The 18680-nt window shown below is 41.9% G+C and overlaps 1 protein-coding gene across 6 annotated transcripts in view; it reads right to left on the minus strand.

Annotated features, from left to right (window-relative positions):
* LOC121875635 (histone-lysine N-methyltransferase 2D-like) overlaps window positions 1-18680 on the minus strand; it is a 55025-nt gene that overhangs the window by 20190 nt on the left and 16155 nt on the right. For 3 of the 6 annotated variants that reach the window (XR_006090645.1, XM_042380245.1, XM_042380242.1), the window contains 3 exons: window positions 13447-13642; window positions 12623-12793; window positions 52-6647 (listed from right to left, as the gene is read on the minus strand). Coding sequence is in view for 5 of the 6 variants with exons in the window: in XM_042380242.1 (XP_042236176.1) it covers window positions 52-6647; window positions 12623-12793; window positions 13447-13642 (6963 nt within the window). In the remaining variant the exon portion in view is untranslated. The remainder of the gene's footprint in view (window positions 1-51; window positions 6648-12622; window positions 12794-13446; window positions 13643-18680) is intronic. The other 3 variants (XM_042380246.1, XM_042380244.1, XM_042380243.1) reach the window with 2 other exon arrangements.

Consider the following 18680-nt stretch of genomic DNA (forward strand, 5'->3'; position numbering starts at 1 on the left):
ACATATCAAATATTAAATGTAAGACACATGACCTGTTACCACAGTACTTACCACTTGATAACCCACAGGATAGATGCAATAAGGAGTATGGAATGCCTGCAGCTGGTGTGGGAAAAGCTGTCCTATGGATAGAAGAATTAATGAGCCGATTCTAAGAATGTAGCTCATATCAGCGTGGTGCATCACCGAGGCCACCTGCCTGTTCTCGTCGCGGTCGATGAAGACTCGACGGAACACGGACAGGGTCGAGAGCTCGTTATCTTTCTCCCCTTTGTTAATATGCTCTTGACAATACACAGTTTTATTTTTGTAAAATGTACATCCCTCTTTCACTGCACAGTTGAGGTGGTAAACTTTGCTGCATCTCACTTTGAAGCACTTTACAGATGCTCCAGGCTGGTCACAATGCTCACATACAGATGCTGCTACTTTTTTCATTGCAGCTTCTACATTCATAAGAGCTCCATTCATTGTTTCATAAACATCTTCTGCCCAGAGAGCACAGTTCAGATGTACCCATTTATCTACATCAAAATTAAGCAGTCTTGAAGGCCCATCAGCAACGTAATCTCCATACAGATTACACAGAACGCACTGGCGGGTGTCGTCTCGTAATCGGTGTTTTCTGTAAGTAATACCCATACGAAACAGTAAGTCTGTCATTTCCTTTGGTGTTGGTTTTTCATAATTTTCGGGAAGAGTAAGAGCACTGGGTGTCCAGCACTTGTACTTGTGACCACGAAAACGTTTCCCATCGGGTTGTTTTGGGAACTGATCCTCATCGTCTTCTATCTTATGTTTGTTGGGTCGACTAAGCAGAGAATCTTCCAGCCGAGGCACCCGTAGAACTTCGTCCATATCTTCATCCTTTGTCCAGTCTGGGAGAGCATCGTCGGACATAATTGAAGGGTCTTTCATATCTCCCAGTGAATCTCTCTGCTTGGAGAATCTACTTGTTCCTTCGTGTTTTCCTCTTTCGTCAACAACCATGCGATGTGATAATGCAAACTGTACATAGCATTGCTGTGAACAAAAAGTGACTTCTTCAACACTTCCATACTCTTCTTTATTCAAGAAAGGAAGCTCCGACACTCTCTTGCATAAAATATCTTTTAATATAATGATATCACAATGTCGACAGAAGCGTGCCTGTCCATTTAGAATACTCTGAATGTCCACCACTTGTTCTTTACCATCTTTTGGATGCTTGTGACGGTAAAGCCTCGGTAACTTGGGGGCCTCGAATCGGTCGGCCATTTGGTACGACGACGGCGGAGGAATGTTCAAGAGGTTGGCCAAAGAACGTAAGACGCCAGACACGTCTTCCCCGGCCTGAGATGACAACGTGAGAGTGACAGTAACATTACCCATATCTTTTAAAGGCAATGCTGGCGATTGCCCTACACGACTCTTCATCGTAATGCTGGAAAGACGACCGATATTCTCCTTATCCAGTTCTGGAATATCCTTACTATCTTTGTCAAGAGAAGGAAGGAATGGTAACTGTCCAGGTCTAATTGGAGTGGGTATTAAGAGAGGAATAGCTGGAGAGAGAGAACGGTCACGCTGCTCCTCTTGAGGATCTTCATCCATATCAACCAGTCTCAGACCCTTGAATGGGAGAGGTGATTCAGGTAGGATGCATTCTGGTGAAGAGGAACTTAGAACAGTATCTGGAGAATCTGCATCTCTGGTTGGAGTTGGCGCTGGAGTTGGACGATTGGAGCCACTTACAGAGTCACCCTCTTGGTATTCATCTAATGGAAGTCCAATCTTTGGCGGCGTAAATTCGTGAATGTAAAAACCTCGCTGCGTGGGAGCAGTTTTAGCAGGAGTAACGAGAGGCAGCTTGTCACCAAAAGGTTGAGTATTGTAGTAATCGGTGACATTTTTAATGGTCGCATGACCTTCCGAGCCTTCTAAGACTCCTTGCCGATGGTTATAGTCTCGTCTGCCTAGTTTAGTTAAGTCACCACTGCCAAACATTGGACAAAGGTTAAAGTTTCTTGGTACTTCAGGTTCCATAATGGTGAGTGGTGGCATACTCCTCAGCTGTTGCATCACACTCTCTATGTAAGCATCATAATCCTCTTCTACTCGAGATCCCTGCCTGGCCCTCTTGGCTGGTTGTACCTTGGTGTCCTTACTCTGACTTTTCCTTCTAGCTTGTTGAGCTCGTTTCTTGGCTCTCTTAAGTTCTTCAGGGTCCATAGAGTCTGAGCCTTCATTTGGTGTAGTCATCTCTGGTGTGTGTTCTCCGGTGCTAGTACCTGTACCCATTACGGTCTCTGGGATCATTACTCTCATCTCTGTTTTAAGAGCGGGGTCGCTGTTTATTCTGTCTGCCATACTAGCTGGGGTTGGAGTGGCATTCATTACAGTGGCATTCAAAGCAGGATGTGAGCCTGATATAAGATGTGTACCTGGCGGATGAGCATTTGCTAAAGGGTGTTGACCTGGGTGTGAGGGTCGAAGCCCCGGGTGAACGACCATGTGGGGGCCCGAGGGAGCACCAGGGTGGCCCAATGGACGACTTGGGTGACTGACAGTTATTGTCTGGTGAGTTAGCTGACCTGGAACCACATGATGACCAGAAGAAGGAATCATGCCCGGATGACTTATGTGGTGAGTTGTGACCTGCCGTATACCTGCATGTTGACTAGATGGGTGAGGAGTGACTGGGTGCTGAACGGGATGACTCTGACCAGTATATGGCACTCCAAGACGGGCCACTGAGTGACTAAGGTTAACTTGAGTACCGGGCTGGGCTATTATTTGCTGCTGTTGACCCAAGACAACGGTGTGAGTACCACCAGTTGGCGGAGGACCGGACGACACTACCACAGAGCGCTGCATTATTTGTGGACTGGGCCCTAAGGTCTGCGGTTGGGTTCCAGGTGTAATTACCGTATGGTGTTGCTGCTGAATGTCTGTATTCTGAGACATGATGGATGCAGCACTTGTGGAGTGTAATACAGGCGCATGAGAGCTCTGTGCTGAAACAGGCACAACACTACGAGGTACTATTATGGGGGTTGGATTAGGCACCTGTGAAGCGACCTGGGATAAATGAGATGACTGCATCGGAATTGTTCCTTGAGTTGACCTAAATAACACCAGTTGACCTTGGGCAGGCTGCTGCATTGGACTAGCACATCCAGTATTCTCCAACAGTTGCTTCAGCAATGCATTTGAGGATTCCTTACTCATACCCTCACTCAGTCCTTCTGATTTTATTGGTCCAGTAAGTATTGAAGAACCTTGAGTTGTTAAGTGTGGGTGGTTTATGAGTGGTAACTGTGTAGTTGTTTGTGGCACTGTACCACTGACAGTCACATGCAAGGTGCCAGGAGGCTGAGGAATGCCAACACTTGAATGAGGGATGTTGGGAGTACCACAAGGTCCTGGGCGCTCTTCATCTGGTTCCCTTTTAATAATACTTGAAAGTGTAGGAAGAGAGCTGTGAGGACTGGGGGCAGGAGATCCCAATAGAGGAGACGGCCCCGTAATTTGAGGAGAGTGGGGAGAAGGATGATTAGACAGAGGAGATGGGGCTGGAGATACACGAGGTACAGGACTCGCAGAGTGCCCTGCCGGAGACTTGACGGCTGGCGGAGGCATCATGGTTGGCCGAATCACGGGAGGGGAAGGCGTACGGACCGGTTGTCCTCCGTGGATCATCATCATTCGCACTTGGCCGCTGGCACCTGGACGTACCATAACGCTGCCACTACGCACAATGGTTTGCTGAACCATCATTGGCTGTGTTACCATGCGTACGCCAACAGTCTGCGGTACACCACCTTGCATGACGACTCCACCCTGAGATAGGGTCCCACTTGAAGTCTGAATCCAAGTCTGCTGGCCCACTGATTGAGGAACACCACTAGATAATACCCCAACTGGTTGACCAATCGACTGATGCATTACATGTTGCTGAGTTACTACTTTTTGGCCTTCTGAATCGTGAATTCCAGTTTGTGAAACCGGTGCTCTCATTACCTGCGTTCTAAACTGCCGTGTCCCCTGTTGCAGCTGGCCTATGGACGGGAGGGTTCGAAGCTGCTGCGTCGCCACTGTCGGGGTTCCAGACGTGTTTAATAAAGGTCTCGACTGTAAACCAATCTGTTGCAGAGGAACGCTCACTAATGGGCGACCGAGAGAAGATGTGGTGTGAGTCATTGCTGACATTGAACTTGTAGGTAAACCTATATTGTTTGCATAGTTTGTTAACCCACTTGAAATCCCACTTACTTGGTCATTGATGCTAACCATTGTACTATGGGTGGATACTTCATCCAGAGGTCGACTTATACAGGTAGGTACAGTGTTTGAGTTGTAGAGACCAGTTGTGGCTGGAGTACTTGAGGTAACAGACATTATGGGTGGTGGCACCAGAGAACCACTAATGCCACCATTACCCGAGGTGCCAACTGTTACGCCCAACACACCAGTGCTGGGAGTAGCTATACATCCCGTGGCAGTATTCGATGGGTAATTTCCAGAAGCATTAACACTTGGTAACCTAATTCCCGGAGCCACGGCTACAGTGTGACTGGGGTACATACTGTTTTGTGAAAAGATGGCACCTCCGCCAGGAATACCAATTACTGCTTGATGTCGACTTGATGGAGGAATTTCAGACTTTAGGGGCTCTGGAACCACTACTTTATTTGCACAAGATGACATCTGAGTTATCATTGAGGTGGTTAATCCTGCAGGAGAATATGTAGACTGGACAGAGCGTGTCCCCCCACCACCTATCATCCTCACAACCGGTCCTTTAACACTTTCACTTAACACATGGGCTAAACCTTCCTGGCCTTCATGAGTCTCTACTTCATTCTTTATTGATGGTGCCATGAGATTTGTTAATCTTAAAATGGGAGACGAAGACGTGCTGATACTGGCCGTGGTGTTGGTGGGTGGCATCGTTACTAGTGCGTTGCTGGACGTGGTCTGTACTGCATTATTTTCCACTTCCCCGAGGGGTGCTCCACCCTTCAAGCCAAACTTGAAGTGTCCCCAGCGACTTCTAAGGAGAGTACCTCCTCTAAGTCCCGGCTTGAAATATCCAAATCTTCTTATATAAGGAGGAAGAGGTGCTGGATTATTGGGGTTATTAGCATTGCCTCCTCCTCCTCCTCCTGATCTTGGTGCAATTGTTCCTCCTCCTACAGAAGAAGGTGTGGATGAGGAGGCGGGCGAGGGCACTGCATCACTAGTAGGTGTAGGCACAGAGGGATGAGGACTATTAACTTGACTACTGTTACTACTAGCACCCCCTATATCACTATGGGGAGTGTGAGGTGCTCCACCAATTTCCCCCGTACCAACACTGCGAGGAGTTAAAGGAGTACTTGGGTTTTCTACACTGTGAGGACGCATCTGGGGACTGGCAAGGGGTACAGGACTCCTTAAACCACTATGTACTGGACTGGGTTTCATAGACATATTCCCTGATATGGGACTTGGGACTGGGCCACATGAACTGGGACTAGCCAGAGGGACAGGGCTCTTTAAACCACTATGAACTGGACTTGGTTTCATAGCCATTCCACCACCTAATGGACTTGGAACAGGTCCACTTGGACTTGGGATGGGGCCAACTGAACCTGGGCTTGGAACAGGTCCTGATCCTGAAGGTCTTCTGAGAGGCATCACTCCCTGAGGGTACTGATGTCTCATCATCATTGATGGTCCTTGCCCCTGAGGCATCATCACTCCAGCCTGTGGGTATGTCGATCTTACCCCCATCATGTGCGGAGACATTTGACCCGGCTGTACCGTCTGAGTGCCAGGACTGTGAACAGGCATTCTAACTCTCATCTGAGGCACCATCATGTGATGTGTCATACCCTGGGGTGTGCCTGGGTAAGTAGGACGTGGACCTTGGTCGGGATACCCTCCTCCCGGGGATGGCATGCGCGTCTGAGGGCTAAAAGGTGATTCTCCCGGGGAAGGATGTGGACCCGGGACTACCATAGCATGAGGGGAGTGCTGAGGAACTATTGTAGGGTTAGGGGATGCAACTGGAGTGTGTGGTGAAGGAACCATAGGGCTCAAACCCATCCCTGGTTGTGATGATGGGGAGGGAGACATGAGAGGGCTTTGTGGTGTAGAGTGCATGGGTGATGAACCTGTAGGACCTATGGGAGAAGCCCCAGTCATCATGGTTCCTGGAGATGCACTCATTACCCCACCTTGAGTGTTCAGTACATTTATATGAGTTTGCCTATTTCTCTTTTTATTGTTGTATTCCTGCATGATCATGGCGTGTTGTCGGGCAGACTTGCGACACTGTTCTAGGTGCCGCTGTATGGCAGACGCTTCTCTCTGAACACGGGCGAGCTCTGCTGCATCGTGTTCATTTAATTCCTGACCATTTTTTTTCAACGTTCTCTGACGACTGTTCAAACTTTTCCGCTGCTTTCGAAGTTTTATGATTTCTGTTTCGTAATACCTCTGCTGATTACCAATTAGGTTATGTTGTTGTGCAAGCCACTGTTCATACTGAAGCTGTTGTTGTCTTTCTGCATCAGTTTGAGGATTATCAGGTGGGTGTGGAGGTGGAGGAAGTGTCTTAATGTTGACAGTGCCTGGTGTTGAAGGCACAGTTCCACGTGAACCAACCGCTTGTAGGAGAGCTGAAATAAAAACCGAACTAAGATTAGACATAGAGAGATCACTGTCGTATCACAGCAACAGAAAACTTTACAACAGTATTGCCAGGCATCATAATCCCTTTACAATCATTATTTTCTTCCAAAAGGAATTATATTACTATCTTTTCCAAAATGTGTTTAAAAATGCATTGAATCCATTTATATATTTTAAGATTAAGCCATTAAATCATGGCCTGGTGGTATACCAGTACAGTCACATAGGAGGCATTTAGAACCAGAAAGGTGAATGTGCGAAATTTAAATTTTGAGAAAATGCGCTTGAAAGATTGTACAGTACAAACATAAATCCCCATACTGTAGCACCACACTAAGTGCACATATGTACAGTCAACAACAAAGTTTTCTGCACCTATATGGTGTTATACAATATGACACACCGGACCAAGAATTTTGAACAACACTCATTTACGTGGGTTATTCCTGTTAATTTCTCTGTACGGTGGTCCCTCGGTTAACGAACGGTTCGATTAACAAAATTTCGGTTAACGAATTACCTCCCATAAGAATCTTCAATTCGGTTAACGAAATCCTTACGAAAAACATATTTTGTTGTGAGCATCAGCTGATGGGCTAGTCTGCCAATTCAGTAATCTGTTCTATGTTTACATTCGTTTCCAGAGGAGTAAATATAAAAAAATTTTGCTCTTTAATATTTTTTATATTTTTATATTACAATTATTCGTCATTTTAAAATTTAGTTAACATATTGATAATATACAGCGCAGTGCAGTGTTTATTCAAATAAAATAATCTTGAATTACACCAAGTGAACTTAAAATTTTATTGGTGAAATTACTGCATCAAGCATGGGTCCCCTGAAAGGTGATTTCTCCTCCACCCCCACTTCCTTCTCTTCTCCCTTCTCCTCCACCCCCACTTCTAATTCCCATCATCATCATCATCAACCAGGAACCTTCTATATACACACCTCAAAGTAAGTGTACTTTACTGCATTTTTTTTTTACTTTGTATGTACTTTTCTGTGAGCTGGAACCAATTACCCAATATCCCATTGAAACAATGGATTCGGTTAACGAACGACTCTGTGGAACGAATTGTGTTCGTTAACCGAGGGACCACTGTATTAACTACAGCTAGACCCCGACTTACGACTGCTTCGACTTACGACCGTCGGGACTTGCGACCGCTGCAGTTGTGACCATTTTTTTTTTCTTTTTTTTTTCTCCAAATGACACACGCATTTTCTATACCAAAACATTTCCAGTTAACGTAGTCTCCATGTATAATTAGAAAATTATGGGGGCCCCATATGCATTCAGCTGACTACATTAAAGGTAAGTGCTCAGTCACACTGTATCCATTCCTCATTATTTATTACTTTTACTGTACTGTATTTCATTGTAGATTTTTTATTAATTTTTTTTTTTATCTACGTCGGACTTACGACCATTCGGACTTACGACCTGGATTTGGGTCCCTAACCCCGTCGTAAGTCGGGGGTCTAGCTGTGTATGTGATATAAAAAATACACCATACTGGCTATACAATGCATCACACAACCAGAAATACCAACCTTACCAAATTAAGATGGCCTCAGTCAGTGATCGTTGAAGAGGCCATCAGACCTAGGGGTGCAGAACGTTTTTTTGCTGACTGTACTAAGTGATAATTAAGTTATGGACAAGATATTACTTCCTAGGCAATCTCCGATCATCAATCTTAAATAACTAGCCATTCAATTCATATCTGTCAACTCATTCCCCACACAGTGTTACCAGATCACCTGCCTCATGTCGCAGGTTGGCTCGGGATGAACCTCTGCTGTTGACTTGTACTGTGCATGTTTTGGGGATTATTTTGAAGGCAAACATTTGTAGATTATTATTATAATAAAAAAGTTTTAAATGAGACATACATCCTGAACAGTGATAGAGAATGAGAACACTGCAACATGATGGTAAATCCAGTAGTACAAATATTACCTAATAGTAATACTGTATACTTTTAAACACTTAATAGCAGCATTATTATGTTCTTCATGGTCCATTTTACAGTTATTTTCCTGGATTTCAAGCAACATAAATAAGGCAGAAACACAGAGAAGCTCCTTTACTGTTTACCAAACATGCAAGACTGCCTTGGTAGGGATGCAATGTGACCTCCCATTGGCTGCGTCATGCTCGGTAACAGTAGCTGATTGGCAACTGGCTCTCATGTGGTTATGTTTGCTCGCCCCTCTGGCAAGAACACTTGGACCCCCGGTGTGATGAAAGTACTTTACCAACACATCCAATAGGAGGAATGCTCAACTTTTACCTTTGGCCAACTCTTAAGACAGTCGCTTGCACTTATACCTGGTACAGTGGCTGGTACGTCTTGTATGATGTGGCAACTTTGTGTTTGTTTACATCATATTAAAACTCCCAGAATGACCCTAAGGAGCCTCATCATAGTAGCCAGACTAAGGATGCTAGATAGGCATTCCACAAGGTTGCCACATCTCACAAAATGCAGCAGCAGCAACATCTTCACAACAGCCAGCAGCCGAGGAGGAGCAAACAACAATGGAGGAGGAGCAAACATTAACAGAGGAGGAGCAAGCAGCGGCAGAGGAACCCCAGTCAGCGCAGGAGGAGGAGGAGGAGGAGGCAGCTGCAGAGTCTCAGTGACTCACCACCCACCTCCCCTGCCACCCTCCTCCTCCTCAGCTCCCGCCACCCGCCGTCCTCCGCTCCTGCCATCCGGCTCCTCCGCTTCACTACCCACCAGACACCTCCACCCATCGGTCAGTACCCATACAAACTTAGTACAGTACTTGTAGTTGTATATGCATGCACTATTTTCTGTATATGTAATGTATTTCATGGGTCAAAGGGAGGCTCAGGAACGTAACTCCCGTATTTTATCTATTTCTTATGGGGAAAATTGATTCGCTTAACGTTGTTTCGTATAGCGTTGCATTTTAGGAACGTAACCCCGACGTTAAGCGAGGACTTACTGTATCGCAGCGATCACAAGGTTATGCATTATTTAATGACAATAATGTTTGTTACATGTGTGAGCAGAGAGGGAATCACGTTGAAACAAAGCACGGGATTGTAGTTCACACGGTGGCCGTGAGGCGGTGTATGGGTCGATGAACTGCACGGAAGATGGAAAAGCAGTTTCTGCACATATTGGCCATCTTGGATTTCACAAGTCAAAGGAACGATGCACTTCCCCAGTGTTTACATTCCACATCAGCAAGTTTAGTCAAATAATAACCATCATGTACTATATGGACTTTGCCTAACGTACATCACTTGAGGGCGTTAAAACCTAATTATCGTTAATGCAGATTATCTTAAAATGGAAGATCGTAAATAAGGGAATACTCGGCACTCCCAACATTGTCTGCAACGCTCAATGCTATGATAAATCATTGAATCATTTACTAGTATTATTTTCACAGAAACTATTATTCTTATGTTTGAAAAAAAGAAAGATTTGTATTGATATGGTAGAGCTAGAAAGGTAAGTGTATAAACCTCTACACAGTACATGACAAACTTCTACATTATTGAGAAGTAATGAGTTGTCGTCATCAGTCCATTAATATCCTAATATTATGTAACTGGAACATGGAGGTATAAGGATGGCTTGTTAACATACAATAGCCTCTGGTTATTTCACAAAACACAGACTGAGAATGTTCCCCAAATAAAAAATTGGGATAGAAAAAAGTTCAATATAAAATAAGGGATTAAGCACCAGAGGCCATGAAACAATGCTTTAAAAGGTTCATTTACTCACTAAACAGAAGCAACAAACGCACAGCCTTCTAGTAAGCCACAGTAAAGTGAAGAAAACCACAAAAATGTAGGAAGTAGAACAATACTGTAACTGTAAGGTCCGAAAATGGTCTGGTAACGTTGAAACTGTGCATCCAGACGCATGATGAGACTCAGCCCCCCCCCCACCTGTTATCTCTAACTATTTTCTGTTTCCCCTTCTTTATTCTTCTATTTACTCATCTTCCTTCCTTTACTAATCCAAACAACATTACAAAAAAAGTAGGCTAAGAAAAAAAGTGGGGGGAGGAGGACGGAGCCGTACGATAACTGCAATCGAGGGCTGACAGTGTACAGCGAATGAGGGTGTGCCAAGTCCGTAGACTTGCATCGTTTTACAGCGTAAATAAAATGGTTAATTAATGGCTTCCTAAAGAAACCATCGACATGGGATGAGGTTTGTTCCACTCTACGATTTTTTTTTTTGCGATTTTTCCACCAAGTTTGATGAAAATCGATTGTGCCGTTTTGGCTGCACAGACAGACAGACAGACACACGGCTAGTCCTATAGTATATTAGATACTGAAGAACAACTACACACGTTAACCACCAACTTGTGGACATTTTCTCATATGATTAATGTCTTTTACCTCATGAAAACACACAAAAAAAAGGGAAGGAAGGAGTAAGTTTTTTAAGACTATATGATTCTTACAGGAGTGAAATTTAATGCCTCCTGGATGTGAACTATTGTCTTGTATCCACCACATGACACAATGCAAATAATAAGCAAATATCTAAATTATTAAGAAACGACATCTTAATCACGCTTTGTTTATCGACCCATTCTTTTATTACTTATGCTACGTGTCACGTCAGCGATGCCGTCAGCTTCTCACTATTTACTCCATGGCGTGTTAACCTACCTCTAATGTTTCCTGTTTCTACACTATCTAAAAAAAAATTTATTGTCTTTGTAAAATGCAAGGTTATATTACAATGGATAAAGCCCCTGAAACAGAACAATATATACCGGTACGATCACTAGCCCGTCTCCAGGTGACCCAGAACCCCCAAAACCTTTAAAGCCATTATGATATAAAGATTTGCAGGCAGAAAAATTAATTGATAAAAAGAATTATTTAGTTCCCTTTGTTTAGCTGCGGTCGAGTGTTGAAGCGAGTGTGTGGATGGCCTAGCCGAGGGCCAAGGAAGGGCTGTAGGTGAGAGCACTGACAGTATATTCAGAGTCCATATCTTTAATTTATAAGAATATAACTTGTCTTAATTATATTTGTTCTTTTTGTGCATCCAGTGGTAGAATAATTTTCCATCAGTTTCGGCCAAGAGAAATTACTATGGTTCAACTTCAGAGTACTGTACATCTTAGAATTGAGGTCAAACCTTTTGGCATGAAAATTGTCCAAAACTCACCCTGCGGCTTACAATTTGTAGCAGCTCATGATCATGCCAATACGGTATAGGTATTATTTAGAAGTTGAGAAGTAATCAATCACCTCCTCTTAGAAATCAAAGTTTTGACAAAATCAGTAAATTATTTGAAGTAATAATTATATGTGCATGTGAGAAAGTTAAGCCAAACTGGTCAACAAGATCACATTACTGAAAGCAGAGTGATGTGTATTATCTCCCAAGTGTGTTTCACCTGGTAACCATCTCCATACTTTTAAATGGCCATGTTTAGCAGAACAACTTGAATCCTTGGGAAGAGAATCATTCACCATCAGCTGGTTATAATTATAATGAATAAAAAGGTAAATTTTTATCTTGTGCACGGCGGTCATCATCAGCGGGTGTTAGCTGGAGGGTCGGCAGCCAACACCAGATGTTTGGTGAGCCACTAGTTAAGGGTTAATGCAACAATGATTCTGGAGAGTGTTTCATCCTGTCATCCATCCCACCAGTCATCACATAACCCATCATCCATCCCACCAGTCATCCCATAACCTGTCATCCATCCCACCAGTCATCCCATAACCTGTCATCCATCCCATAACCTGTCATCCATCCCACCAGTCATCACATAACCTGTCATCCATCCCACCAGTCATCACATAAACCACTAATTTCTATCAAGTTCAGCTAGGGAGAAAGTAAAAAAGAACGCAGCATTGTTCTCCCACGATGAACGATACAACTAAGTGACACAAACAATGGTTATAGAGCCAACCAGTTATACATACACTTACCGGGATGCATACCAGGGTCAGCCTGAGGTCGTACCGGGCGGGTCATGGGTTGGACAGGACCTGGTACCTGATGTGTCTGCTGGGTGGTGGAGGGTGGCTGAACAGGACCCACTATGCGTTGGTACGGTTGTCTCACTCCCCCGTTGTTACTAACTATTTGTCCACCTAATGTACACAAATAATATTATTAATCATAATTAATTGTAATATCTAGATTTTTGTGTATCTAATTAATTATCTTTACTCCTAAAACCAACCAATTACAATTAGTGTCCTCTTTAATTATTCCTCCTTCTTAGGATATCAGTCAATAAACTTCACTCCTCTTACTCCACACTTACTTCTCTCCTCTCACTCCACACCTCTCACTCCACACCTCTCACTTCACACCTCTCACTCCACACTTCCTCTGCCCACAATTTTTCAAGTCTCAAAAAACAGGAACAACTTACAGTATTTAAAACAAAAATGGAACACTGAAAAATTTATCAGATAGTGTGTGTGTGTGTCCGTGTGTGTGTGTGTGTGTGTGTCTGTGTGTTTTGGGCATGAACATGGTGCTTATGGAAAATGTTACATTGTGGGAAAAAAATAAAACCCACTTGGGACCTTGTTGTAGAAGGGGAGCACCATGGCGGTAAGAATGTAATGGATGACAAGGAAAAAAGAAAACCTTCTGTGTATTTGTTCTTCAGTCCAACCACTCTGCATGGAATAGGAAAAGGCTTAAAAAAGAAACAAAATCAACACTAATTTCATGTTCTTAGTAATTCATATGTCTTATTTTCCAAACATCAACAAATTTCTCCGACTCTTACCTGATATTGGTGGTATGCCGACGGATTGGTTCCCCACTGAGAGCACGTCGGCCTTGAGCTTCTCGTAATCCATGTCGCTGAGGTTGAGTTCCACAGGTCCTAAGGTTTCTTGTTGCTGGTGATGGTTGGCTTTCTGCTGCTTCATCTGCTCTTGTTTCTCTTGTTCCAATAAATCTTCTATTAACAAGGGCTGTTCCTGTCACAAGCGTACAGAGGTAAGGAGCTTGGCTGGAGGCTACGGGGCACCCAAATATATAGATATCTTACTTTTTACGTATCTTAGTCAAAAGTGACTTAAGCAAGTAAGTAATTTATTAGATAGCATTTTTAATTGCAAGAACTATTTCATTAATTTAACATAACATTTAAGTATTATCTACCTGGCTGAGAGAGACTACTAATGCACAAAGAGCAAAAATAGTTTAACTTAAAAGAAATATATTGACCCCTTCCATGAGTAGATCATTTATACACAGATTAATAAGTATTTTCTAGACAAGTTCCCGGTGGATGTATTTTTCATCTGGGTTCTATCTGGCCCGTGTGGCATAGGGCCCATGTGACATATGGCCCGTGTGACGTATGGCCCGTGTGACGTATGGCCAGTGTGACATATGGCCCGTGTGACGTATGGCCAGTGTGACGTATGGCCAGTGTGACATATGGCCCGTGTGACGTATGGCCCGTGTGACGTATGGCCAGTGTGACATATGGTCCGTGTGATGCTAAAGAGAAACACCCAAGAGCAGACACACACTAACAGCCCGGGTAAATGTAAATATCAAAGTCTCATGAGATTAACGCACACCAAAAGTCAACAGCAACTACTCAACAGTATCAGAAGAAGGCTGAATACCACCATTTATATCTTTTCCCCCAAAAGTATATTGAACCGTTACTATGAACATTTAACGCTTCACACAACTCAATGTTTATGCTTCAGGATAATAAGTGATGCAGCCCTTTACAGTTACCTTGAGGTACTGTACGTATAATGACCGCGATGAACCTCTCCACTTTATACCCAGATACTGACTCTGTGTCTTGACATTTCTAGTGATACTTCCCTTACACCAACCTAACCTAAACTAAACTAACATAACCTAACCTAATCTAACTTCACCTAATCTAATCTAACCTAACCTAACATAACCTGTCTTATATCAAGAGAATTTATCAGATAAAGGGGCTTAGATCCTCAGTTCCAATTTTGTAGTCAATTACTCACCATAAATGCTACACTACATACTCTAACGTACTGGTATTTTGATATAAAATTTAAACCACCGATAACAGTATGCTAATTTTTCCCAGTAGTTCAGTACAAGAGAGACAGGAAAATCAGTCGCCAACATATCTTCAGTCAGTCTTATTATCACAGCTACCAACTGTGAGACACCTCCATAGTCTATCAGTAGTGCCATCAATCATTTCTCCTCCCTCTATCCACTACATATTCCAATACCCAAATAAAACATGTCCCTCAATTTTCTCTATTCTTCACATTTCACATCCAACTCTACAGAACATCCAGCACTAGGTAACTCAACACCAAGATCTGTGTGATGCAGTCGTTAATAAACCAACACATCTTCTGGCAAAAATTTTTGACAATGTGCTGGCAATTTTTTTTTCTTTCCATTTCTTTAATTATTCAAAAAAAATTCTTTATATACTAACACTTTCAGATTATTTCACCCTTTCCTCACAATTCTTTATGTTTTATTTTTTACTAACAAAAAGGTTATCTATCATATTGCTCCATCTTTGAAGGCATTATTAAACAAAGTGACATAATACACCACCACCAGTAATTAAACACAAATTTATTCTATTATCAAAACATACGACAGTCTTCATGATACCTCCATTGACTCCTATACAAGGTCAGGAATTACAACAAGCCCTTCCGATTTTTTTTTTTTACAGGGATTAGCCCACCCGGGCACAAGTCACTGGCCCACATCGGGGCCTGGGGAGCAAAAATGAAATAATAATAATAAAAATACTAATACTAATAATAATAATAATAATATTAATAATAATAATAATAATGATAATAATAATAATAATAATAATAATAATAATAATAATAATAATAATAATAATATTATTATTATTATTATTAATATTAATAATAATGATAATAATAATAATAATAGTAATGAAGAATTACAAAAATGAAAAAAAGATCAAGAGTGAGAAACAATATATGTATGTTGTGTTGTCAATAGTAAGAGAAACAATTGAGACCCTGCAATTGTGTGTAAATGAGGCAGAAAGTCAGATCATCAACCTGGGACTTGGTCACATATGGCAGCAGGGTCTACCATTAGACAACACATTATGCTTCCAATATCTTCCCAGTACCTCCCTGTTTGGTAGCTGCCAACTACCTACGATAAAATGAGTTGCTCTTAACCTATGAATAAAGCCTCCACTTTCTTACTTTTTCTAAGTCTTGCTCTACCAACCCAACCAGACTTTCAGTAATATATGAACAACACACACTCCTCCTGCCCTTAAGCTACCCCCTCTCTCACCTGTAAACAGTTCTGCTAATTCTTACTCGCTCAATCAACATCCCACCATACTTATGACTTTCTTTTTCGTCTAGTTCTTAAATTTTTGTTTTTGCCACCCTTCAGTTTATGCCAGCAGACAATAATGTCCCAGTCTTCCTCCAAACCCCTGCTACAAACCACAACTTCTTTGCAATCATTAGACAAACTGATATCCATTCCATCTTCCTTTCTTCCCAAAATTTAATCGGTGTCTCTTATCGCACCAATCATTACGCCTCTTTTACCGTTTCTCATAAGCTTTATCACCCCTTGCACCCCGCTGCTGTTAACTCACGTCATGGTAGAGTACCGTGTCCGTCCACTCGGGGAAGCTAACAAACTCACGAAAGACTCGTACCAACATGTGACTCGTGGCCTCAATAATTAACCTCACAGAAAAAATTGTGTATGTAGAATGAGACTCACTGTATAGTCCACCTCACCCAAGGCACATCACCTGGATACAGCCTCTCATCTCCACACAATGGCATCAATTCTGTGTTGCTAACTACTCATGGAAGAGGTTTGTTCAAAGTTTCAATAAGCAAAAAGGTCACTGCATGTAGCTGATCCCTGAGACAGCATAAAGAAAAAGAAGAAGAAAAAATAATTATGCTGCCCCCAATTGGGTTTATTATTAACCATGATGAAGCTTGGCAGTTAGTTTGGCAATCTGAGTCTAAATGGTAAGAAAGCAGGAAGAGCTCTGCTGAGGTATGAAAAAATAATAAAGCTTACATTGTGGCCACATCCATGACTCTCCACCAAACCAGAGAGTAAAAATTAGTCAAGATACAACAGGAATCTCCTGCTGTCACATTAATTACTAGGAACATTTACATGATTTAATGAGAAAGATTAATTAGGTACATATTCTAAGTTACTATATTCTTATTTATTACTCCATTAAATATGACAAATTAATTTTGTAAGTACTGCTTATTTCAATACAAATACTGTACATGCCTGATAATATACAGATTAGTGATCAAAGCACCTGGAAACAGCACTCACCTTACATGAACACTATCAAGTGAAATTCACCACCATTAATTTTCTCTTTGGATATCAGTGATGAATTGTGGTTCACATTAAAATATTCTTAAAGTTTTAAATTCCATAATATAATAGTGAGGCCTTCACAAATATAAATCCTACTGCAACATACAGTATACTCTACATCAAACTGTTGACCTTAAGTGTTTGAAAGTGTGAGATTTGACAGTACTGTACTGTACTGTACTGTACTGTACTGTACTGTACTGTACTGTATACAATTGAGAATGAGAAAATATCAAGCACAGGACAATGGGCTCTAAGCAAAAAACATAAAACATTTTTGTCTTTACATTATAAGCTGTAAAGTTAAAATGGTCCTTGTAAGTACACACTATAAATGTCAAGGGTTGATATAATCATGCACAAGGCACAAGATAAAAATATCCAACTACAGTACACAGACACAAAAGCAACAAGCAAGACACTAACAACTGAGGGAATGTCCTACATCCTATTCAAAGTTAAAAGAAGAAAAACACCTACCAAGGTATTCACTTTCATATTGACAGGTTAAATTCCAGTTAATATTCTATTAACTGTTTCATGATAAAATTCTTCAGGGCTTTAAATGGGGAACAACATTCCCTCACAGTATACGGAAAAGCGTAACAGGTGGACAAACTTTCAAAAGAGGACAGGGAATATGTAAATGTATGTGGAGACTATAAGACTTTCAGGGATTAAATATATATACTGTATATACAACATGACACAAGAGCTGGTACATTGTATAGCACAAGATGTAGACAAAGCATAAAAATGAGGAGGATCTCTAGCCATAAACCACTGTCTTTACTGTGTGGGTTAAAGCACCTTCATGACCATCTGAAAACTTTCCCTCTATATCAAACAACAAATGAGCACGACGACTGAAGCCGGTGAACATAATGCCGTATAACCATAAGATGCGCGAGAATACGTATCCTCCAGGAGATGTTAAAGTAGTTAGCAAGCCATCAGATCGTTGGGTAATAAGCTCGTCCAACTCCCGAGTAAATTTTAAGTTAATAAAATGTCTATCATGCTTAAAGTAATTTCTTTAGGTAAGAAATTAAGTGAATTGAGCACCGTACTCAAAGTTTCAAGTACAAAGTGTGACCACATGATGTAAGACATTTCTTTCCTCAATCCTCTACTTTATATTTAACAGAGACAAAAATTCCTGAGCCTGTGAGATACGGTAAGTTGCTGGTGATAAACAGTCTGCCGGGAAAGCTTTACTAAATAGTAGTACGTCAATCTGCCCCGTCCAGCTAGCTAATTCCTTCAATTCTCCAAAATAACTAAACTTTCCAGCATTACTTCACATAGTTGGCCTGCCTTTGGTCGACACAGCTTATTGATAGCGGTTGTTTGTCCTTCTTCAATATGTGTGTGTAATGCTCAACAAGGTCAACTTTTATGACACTTTTGACTAAATAAACACCATTGTTCATGGGTCAAACTTGGGGCAAATGCTTGTTCAAGAATCTACAACATGAAAAGTTTGTATTGGTGAGGATTTTATACTTTTCATTAAGGTAGTACAGTATTGGTCCCCAGGGAGGCAGCCACTGTCTTCACTGCTACTAACCTTCCCCACCTAAGCCACTCATAACAAAGGCTTCACTT

This window comes from Homarus americanus, unplaced genomic scaffold, assembly GCF_018991925.1.
Source record: "Homarus americanus isolate GMGI-L3 unplaced genomic scaffold, GMGI_Hamer_2.0 scaffold22250, whole genome shotgun sequence".
Taxonomy (NCBI): domain Eukaryota; kingdom Metazoa; phylum Arthropoda; class Malacostraca; order Decapoda; family Nephropidae; genus Homarus; species Homarus americanus.